This window comes from Lolium rigidum, chromosome 3 (assembly GCF_022539505.1).
Source record: "Lolium rigidum isolate FL_2022 chromosome 3, APGP_CSIRO_Lrig_0.1, whole genome shotgun sequence".
Classification (NCBI taxonomy): domain Eukaryota; kingdom Viridiplantae; phylum Streptophyta; class Magnoliopsida; order Poales; family Poaceae; genus Lolium; species Lolium rigidum.
Window position 1 is genome coordinate 7,536,413 of NC_061510.1, and position 9,236 is coordinate 7,545,648.

The following is a 9,236-nucleotide window of genomic DNA, read 5'->3' on the forward strand; positions in this document are numbered from 1 at the left end:
GAGGATCTGAACCGTCGTGCAGGAGTTGGTGAACTCCAATCGACCAGCCGAGGCAAGGAACAACCCCTGCCACGGGTCGACACGATGTCCCGCCTTCTACGGTAAGAATTCCCAATTCGCTAATCCGCTAACTGGAAGACCAAGATAATTCATTGGTAGTTGTCCCAGCTTGCAATTGAGCATGCTCGCGACTCTGCACTGCTCCTACTCTGTGACACATGTCACAATCGCCTCAGTCCTTAAGGCCCGACATGTTCTCGAAACACAACAGGAGGAACTTAAGATTCGCAATCCCAAGATCGGTAGGTTCAATCATAACCAGCGTATCATTCGCGTATTCCGGATGAGTCACCCCCTAGGATGAGGTGCGGGACCACCCCTTTTATATGACCTGCTTCATTGGACTTATCCAACATCGCTGCTAGACCGTCGACCATGAAGTCAAAAAGGATGTGGGGTGAAGGGTCGCCCTGACGCACTCCCCGCGCATTACGGAAGAAGGGCCCTACCTCCCCATTGACATTGATGGCCGTCTGGCCTCCCATGACCAGATGCGTCAAGCGGTGATCTATCATGCTCGAGAAGCCCTTCCGGTGGAGGATTTATCGGAGAAAGTCCCAGTTCACCTTGTCGTACGCCTTTTCGAAGTCCAGTTTGAGTAAGAGGCCCCCGAGCCTCTTAACTCGCAGCTCGTGCGCAATCTCGTGTAAGGCGAGAACCCTCTCATGTAGACACCTACTTCTAATAAACGCATTTCACCCTGTCGTACGCCTTTTTAGTTGCAAGTGGAGTTGCAACTGAGATTTTTTTTTAGTTGCAAGTGAGAATGCAACTAAACAAATTATATAAGATCATAAAATTTTCCTCTTGATTAGTGCTAACTGAGATTTAATGACATCATGTGACTGAGAACGAAATTATTTCTCAGTCAACTAAGAATTAGTCACACCCTAATATAAAACCTCTTTTACTCGCAAAATAAAAATAGTGGCTTAGAGTGTAAATTATCCGTACGACTTATTAACCTGCAAAATCTCGTAGTATAACAAGTCGACTTTATATACTACCGTTATTTTTTTTTCATACAGGACGTGACTACATGTATTTCAGGTTTTGTATGTACAAACAATATAGAACAACATAATAAATCCACAATTATTTCAAAATTGTTTTCGTTTCAATACAACCGGGTTTATCGATCGCGTCTCTTCCGAATTGCAATCGCATTGGGGGTTTCCCGTGGAGGAGAGGAGGAGGGATCGCGCCGTCATGGCGGACGTACAGATCCCTGCAGGCCACGTCGGAGAAGCCGACCTCATCAGCGCCCTCCCAGATGATCTGCTTCTCCAGGTCCTTGGCCGCCTCCCCCTCACCGCCGCCGCCGCACGTACCAGCCTGCTCTCCCGCCGGTGGCGCGGCCTCTGGACCCGCCTCCCAAACATCACCTTCCGTGAAGTCGCGCTCGATCGTCTCGGATCGGCGCTCGCGTCGCTCAGAGACGCAGCGGTTGGCCCTGGGGTGCCCTTCCTCGACATCGCGTTCGACTCGGCCCAAGCTGCGGCCGGGGTCGACGACGGCTTCACCAGGGACGGGCTTCAGAAGAGGGTGCTCGCCGGCCTCCCTTCGCTGCTCCACGCCGCTGCAGGGCTCTCGCCGGCGGAGTTCCACTTGGCCCTCCCGCGCCGCCTGGATGGCGCAGACGTGGAGCTGCCTCGTTTCCACCGCGCCACCTCCATCCACCTGTACGCGCTGAACCTCCGCCTCACGCTGCCGCCGTCCACCGCCGGCTTCCCCAAGCTCGACACATTATCCCTCTCGGGGTACCGCGTGGACCTCGCCGCACTGGTCCGCCACTGCCCGTGCCTGCGGGTACTCAGGGTGACCCAAGCTCCCCTCGGCGCCGACATCAACATCCGGTCGGAGTCGTTGCAGAAGCTGTTCCTGCGGACCAACGAAACTCGCAGGTGGACAGACTCGATCAACGTCGAGGCCCCCAAGCTCAAGCGATTGACGCTCTTCTTCGACACCGACACCGGTGCCAGGCTCAGCGTGTCCCTAGTGGCACCACTTCTGGAGAAGGTATCATGGTGCTGCTGCTATGCCACCAACAGTGCTGGCCTTGCTCCTTGGGGCCTCTCAATGGTGCGCTTATATGCTGCAGAGAGCCTCGGGCAGCGGGTGATCACCTGTGCCGGGGAAGACTCATGGTCGTCGCAGCTCTCCAACGTCAATGTCCTGTCCCTTCAAATCACTGCTCGTGTATATCTCATGTCCTGCTCAACTGGCTTAATTAATTTCACCACGACTAGATTGAACTTCAGCATGCTGATATGTTATCATTTTTATTTTGGCAGGGCCCGTTCTATGCACAGCTCAACTTTCAGCAGCAGATAGAGAAACATCTCGTTGCCGACTTCTCTGTCTTGGACCTCACAATGGTGTATGATGATCCTTGTAAATCGTATAGGCACGGTTTTGGACCGTTTGTGCTGCATCTACTTGAGATGCATCAGATTCGCGCTGCTACACGACGACTTCAGATCCAATTTCTCAGATACGAGGTAATACTTTGTCTCCTTATATATCTCAAATTACAGTACATATTTTTGGTACTTGTTTGAACCCAATTTTTTTTAAAAAAATAGTAGTACTAGGTAAGGTCTTAATTACGGACCACAGGTAAAATACATTGTAGTGATCCGCATCTGTTCCAGGTGAAAGAAAAGTGCCCAGTAAATTGCCCCTGTGATGAGCCCAAGAACTGGAGAAGCAAAGATATCTCCTTGATCAATCTTCAAGAAGTGGAAATCAAAGGCTTCGTAGGGGAGGATCATGAGTTTGATTTCTTAAGAGTGATATTTAGATGCGCACCAATGCTTAAAAAGATGTGCATGTGGGTGTCAGGTGAGGCCACCACAGGTAACGATTGGTGCACGAAAATGCACCAAGTCTTCAAGGAGTATCCTTTCGTGGAGTGCAGCTTAATGCAACGTTGATCTTAGTTCCGGTAAGCAGGTTCTTATCTTGGTTAGTTAACTTAGTTTATCTTGCATCTGCTCTTTTTGTTTTGCTAAAGAAATAGCCATTGTGATACCCCATGCGTTAGTTAACATCCTTACATTGCACAATTCGGTAGCGAGTAAAACTAGTTTCTGATCTAACAGGAGTTAGGTGTCTTGTTTGATTTTCATGGGGGTGACTTTATGTTTCTTTGTTGAGCTAGTGATTCAAACTGGTTTTTCATTGACTGATTTGTATGCAGGGTGATTCCTTCAGAATTCTGCTAGCTAGGTGGCTTCAATGGACAAACTGAGCCGCTAAGGTGTTATTTCAGAGATGCAACGGAGCTGCAGGATACAAGTAGTGTACTCTACTCTTAATTTAGCCTTGGCCTATGTATGCCATTATTAATCCCTGGAGAAAATCACTTAAGGCATCTATACCATAGTTTCATTTTGACTCGTTACCATGACACTGTCAAATTTAGTCTACTCAATCTGTGTCAGTCAAAATAATGCTTTATTAAGCCTGCGGCCGGCTTCGATGCTTTACTTCACCAAAAGCTGGAACATCAGAGAAGAATGTTCACGTTGTCCTGTCTTTATGTCGATCATGTGACTAGTGTGCAAACGATCCCATCTTAGGTGGCCACAGGAACCTAATTAGCCCCGTGATTGGCTACTCACATGATCACATTCCATCATAACATTGCTATGGTGTTTAGTAGACCACTGGCATGTGAAAAGTGCGCTGCTGCTTGGAAAAAGAAAAATGAAGTTCCTGCGGCAGGCAGCAAAGCGGGCGTTGTAGAAGATCCGGCTTCTGCATAGCACTCCAGGAATGACGCGCTGTGCCAATGGCCATCCTTGTGTAGAGGTTAAATTTTTGCCCTCCACGCACCCTCCCCCTTCCCACTACACGCACCCTCCCCTTCCCATGTGGATCACCTTTTTAACTTTCAACTAAATGGCAGAAAATGAAAAAAAAATCAAAAAATAAAATCCATCAACATCCATGTGTTATGTCATCTAGTCGCAAGAGAATTTAATAAAATTGAATTTTAAACTTTTTTACAAAATTGCGTCATGTATCGGTAAAACGACCTTTCTGGTTGCATACGAAGTCAGAAAAAAATGTATAATATACCAAAATGATCGAGGAATTTTTTTTTATATTTTTAGATTCTCAAACTTTCAAACGAAAATATGAAAGCAGGATGTTTTTTATTTTTGCCAGAAATTCAAGATTTTATATTTTTATATGTTTTTTAAATAAATTAATAATTGCATCCTCGGTAGAGATTATTATTACTTAACCACTGATATTTATTTAAATAATTATTTAGAATTCAAAATAATAAAGAGTTGTGATATCACGATCTAGGGGTTAACATAAGATCGACGTTGTCTACGTCGAGGGCCGCGTCTACGCCGAGGGCACACGTGTCTCTGCCGAGGCGGACCATCCCCGAGGAGCTACGTCGCCGACTACCCCTGGTGTAGCCTACGCCAACGGCCTTTTAAGGCTATGACGAGGGCTCGAAACCGTCGGCGTAGAGCGCCATTCCTGTAGTGTAGCTAAGATGCACACAACTGCACAAATATATGTTACAAAAATACCACTAATTCAAAGGCAAGTATTCAGGTTCTCCAAAAATAAAAACAACTATCTAGGTGGATCCAAATGCAAATCACGTTGCCACCCATATTGTGAAAAAATATTTCTCGTCGTATCCTCCAACCGTGAAGACACATCCGTAAAGAGGTCTCGATGCTCCACCCGCTGAAGTGGCACCCATGAACGGGGTGTAGCTGTGCACCGATATATGACCTGCATAAAAGAGGAAGAAACATTGTTGAAACATTTTAGTCTTATTTTCATTATTGAAAAATGATTTTTTTTTTGGCTCACCCATGTCCCTTGGACTTGAAGATGGTCGGCCTCCCTGAAAAATTCTCTGGAATTTCCAGGATGCCTTTAGGAGAAAAAAAAACGAGAATCAGAGACGAAGGTTGGGGACTAGGAGTACGTGGCATCTCCCTAGCCGTCCGATTGATCCTGGGAGAGATGCACGTGGCTGAGGCGAAGCGCGCGCCGCATCCTCTCCTCCGCCACACACTCCCGCTCTGCCGCTCCGGCGATGGCCTGAGCCCAGCGTCCTCGGAATCAATGCCTCCTCGCGCCGCCCGGGGCCCGGCCATGCCGGCGCCGCCGCCCCCGAGGCCCTCCCCGCGCCGCCACCACCACCACCACCCAGCTTCCGCCAACCCCACGCGCCACCGCCTCCACATCGCCCGCTGCTTCCCGGACCAGCTCCCCAAACCCCCATCCCCGTCCCCAAACCCGCTCCTCTCCCTCCTCACGGCCGTCCCGGACTGGGCGGACGCCGTCTCGGAGCGGCGCATCCAGGAGCAGCGCCCGCTCTACACGCACGACCAGTGGCGGGAGCACCGCAGCTCGCTGCGGCACCTGCGGCACCTCCTCTCCTCGCTCTCCTCCCGTGTCATCCTCTCCCTCGTGCCGCCCGTCTCCGCCTTCACCGCCTTCGCCGCCGCCGTCGCCACCTACAACACGCTCGCCCCGGACTACGCGCTCACCGCCTCCTCCCTCCCCTACCAGCTCACCGCCCCCGCGCTCGCGCTCCTCCTCGTCTTCCGCACCGAGGCATCCTACGCGCGGTTTGATGAGGGGCGCAAGGCCTGGATGCGCGTCCTCGCCGGAGCCGCCGAGCTTGCCGGGATGGTCATGCATCGTGGTGGAGACGAGCGTGGGGACGAGGAGACCGGGAGGGGCGCGCTCCTCAACTACATCCTCGCATTCCCCGTGGCGCTCAAGGTAAGAGATTCACTTCGCTACTACCACTAGTAATTGGGATATGCTGTTCGTGGTCATGCCTGTACTGGAAAAGCTTTTGCTTGGAATGAATGGAGAATCTATCAACATGCATGTAATGTACTGTGATGCACTCTCATATGACTTTACTGAAATCAGTACAAATTTAGTATCACTTGACTGCCTGCCCTGGAATTGCATCAGTTGGTTCATTCATTTCAAGTGGCATGTCTTGGCTCTTGCAATTCATTATGTCCCTGCACAACTTGTTCTCCTCCCATTGATGTGCATCTACTTGGGACGGATACGTCCTTATAATTCGATTTGCTTACATTCATGTCCACCTACTTGCAACGATCCTGTGTACTAGCAGTAATTACTACTTTTAAGAACACTAAGCTTTGCACGAGTGAATTTATTTCGTTATGCTTGTGTCCCTGGAAAAGTTTTGCTTCATAGTATGAATGAAGAAGGGAACTACAAGCATGAATGTAGTGTAGTGTAAGGCACAATGCTTTTACTGAAATTTGTACATGTTTTGTTAAGGGCTACCCTGAAACTGCATTAATGCATTCATTTCAAGTCTTTTGTCTTGGATCTTGCAACTAATTTTGTCCCTGCACAACTTGTTCAGAACTGCTCGAGGTGAGAGACAGATTTAGTATTAGTACAGAAGTGCACTCTCTTACGATTTTACGGAAATCAGTACAGATTTAATTCACTAAACTGCCCTCAAAATGCTGTTCATTCAGTCATTTCAAGTGGTACATTTTGGCTCTTGCAATTCATCATGTGCTTGTATAATCTGGTCTGCTTCCATTGATGTGCATATGTACCTGCGATGGATATGTCCTTATAGTGCTTTCTACTTGTCATTGGGATATGTTGTTCCTCGTTATGCCTCTCCTGGAAAAGCTTTTGCTTGACATAAATGAAGAGTCTATGAACACGCACGTAGTGTACCGTAATGCACTCTCTTATGATTTTACTGAAATCAGTACATACTTGGTATCATTAGGCTTCCCTGAAAATGCTAATATTAAATCTTTCATTTCAAGTGGTACTTGTAATTGGGATATGCTGCTGGTCGTTATGCCTGTCCAGCAAAAGCTTTGCTTGAGATGAATGAATGCTGTATGAACAGATATGTCTTGTATAATTTTAATGCTTACATTAATGTGCATCTACTTGCAAATTATGGATATGTCCTTATAATTTGATCTGCTTACATTGATGTGCACCCACCAGCAATGGATCATGTCCTGACAAAATTATTGTCCCAGATTCGTGTGAAATTCATTATGAATAGATGCTTCATAATGCTTCATCCCACTCCTGCACATGCTTCAGTTTATATTCTGTACCTAGCATATAAGAATGACTGGACCAGTCTCTTAAATAGCTGTTAAACTGTCACGGTTTGTTTGCCTCCTCTCCCCTGTACTGCGATTAATGTTACAGCTGTATTTTTTTGTTGTTTCAGTGTCATATAACCAGCAACTCTGACATAAGAAAAGACCTTCAGGGCTTGCTCTCAGAGGATGACTTGAATGTCGTTCTAAGCTCAAAACATCGACCTCGTTGTATCATTGAGTTCATTTCGCAGAGTCTTCAGATGCTAGATTTTGAGGAACATAGGCGGAGCGTCATGGTAACCGTTCTGTCTGATCGTTCTACGAAACCTTTCCAAATTCATGATATAATCTGTATCCTAATGCTAGTTCTTTTCTTCGTTGTAGGAGTCTAAACTGTCTTATTTTCTTGAAGGAATCTGTGTCTGCGAGCAGATCATTGGGATTCCTGTTCCTCTGTCGTACACTAGACTTACTTCAAGGTTTCTTGTTCTGTGGCATCTTACTCTTCCAATAATACTGTGGAATGAATGTAAATGGATAGTCGTTCCAGCTACTTTTGTCAGTGCCGCCTCTTTATTCTGCATTGAGGAAGTAAGTTTCTACCTATTTTCACCCCACAAAGAAAATTCAAACTGTTCATGAATAGCGATATGATAGCTAAATGTTTCAAACTGTTTCGAATGACATGTATGTATGCTGAGCAATAAGCCTATATATGATTCTTTTGAACTTTGTATAGAATAGAATTTAGATCCAACTAGTTAATATGTTTCACACTTGTTCTGCTTAAGTTTTAGTATGCTCTTACTATGCAGACTCCTGATGCTCAAGAGGATAATAAACATTGTGCTATTTCTGCTCTGTCTATTTGTTTTGTAGTGTTTCAAATTTGCCTCCTCTCATTAGTTACTTGTATTGCTGCCTTTCTTCTACCTGTGCTATACCACCATCACCATAACACCTAGTACATTTCAGGTCGGTGTTCTTATCGAGGAGCCATTCCCCATGCTAGCCCTTGACGCGCAGTGCAAGCAGCTCCACGACAGCATGCATGACATGATGTCGGTGCAAGATTCGGTTCGCAAGCGACTGGTTGCCAAGACCAAGGCCCGCAGACGCGGTAGGCTTCCACAGAATGGCTGGCCTAGCTCCAAAGTTGAGCAAGTGAAGGTCGATTGAGCTGGTAGCGAATTATTCAGGAATGGCATTCGGAAGCAACCAAGTTGTTCGTTGTCTGTACCATGCCTTAATTTCTAGTGCAGTCCCACTTCCAGATAGAGATGATGTGCAACGAACAACGACTTTACAGGTCCATTTGGTGCATTCGTTGTGGCTAAGTGGGGGATGGGGTAAACTCAGCGAAGTAGGATGAATGAAGTGGTGTGGTGAGTGAGTGTTGTAGTGTAGTGCAGCTACTGGTCACTTGAGTAGGTAAGGTGTACAAGCAGTAGCATCTCGTGCATCTACAATAAAGAGGGATGTAGCTCTACCGTGGTTTGTATATAGTTTTGGTGAGCTATGCCTATGTGTATCTGTGGAAGCAATATTTAGCGTACTGATATTCGTAGGAGTTACTTTGTGTTGCGTGTACTATCAAGGAGTAATGGTTAACTGGTTCACTCGCAAAGAATTGAGGAGAGGCAATGGTTATGCCTTTTCAGCCTCTGGTCTTGAAAAAGGATACCACTACTAAGAAAAAAAAAATGCCAGTGTTTTACTAAATATATGAAGGAATAATCCGTGACCTATTAAGAGCAAGAGGTGCAGAATTGGGGCATATGGAGCTGAAAGCTGATATGTAATGGACAAATGATATTTTTGTTTACACAGACGGGGAATGAAAAATAATAGAGTAGAGTAACAAATACTAACTACGTTGTGTCTTAGGTAATTCATATTTTCAGTGACTTAGTAATGTAGCAAAGCAGCAGAATGAGTCGAGGAAGTAAGTGCAGAATGCTTGATGATGGATAGAGGAAATGGCATAGGGCAGGTGGCATAATATTGATTTATTGAAGATATATGATTGATCCTAAATTTCCGGTATTA

The 9,236-nt window shown here is 46.4% G+C and overlaps 1 protein-coding gene across 1 annotated transcript; it reads left to right on the forward strand.

The window, feature by feature from the left end:
* The first annotated feature begins 5,199 nt into the window (after window positions 1-5,199).
* On the forward strand, window positions 5,200-8,806 carry LOC124701128 (UPF0187 protein At3g61320, chloroplastic-like). The gene is made up of 4 exons (XM_047233173.1): window positions 5,200-5,835; window positions 7,316-7,483; window positions 7,572-7,778; window positions 8,163-8,806. Exons 1-4 carry the CDS (start codon window positions 5,200-5,202, stop codon window positions 8,364-8,366), a joined length of 1,215 nt encoding a protein of 404 aa, XP_047089129.1. The 3' UTR covers window positions 8,367-8,806.
* The last annotated feature ends 430 nt before the right edge of the window (window positions 8,807-9,236 follow it).

Coding starts and splice junctions, on each gene's coding strand:
- LOC124701128 (XM_047233173.1), top strand. CDS start 5,200: ATGCCGGCGCCGCCGCCCCCGAGGCCCTCCCCGCGCCGCCACCACCAC. Junction 7,484..7,571: donor AACATAGGCGGAGCGTCATG/GTAACCGTTCTG, acceptor TCTTCGTTGTAG/GAGTCTAAACTGTCTTATTT. Junction 7,779..8,162: donor CTTTATTCTGCATTGAGGAA/GTAAGTTTCTAC, acceptor AGTACATTTCAG/GTCGGTGTTCTTATCGAGGA.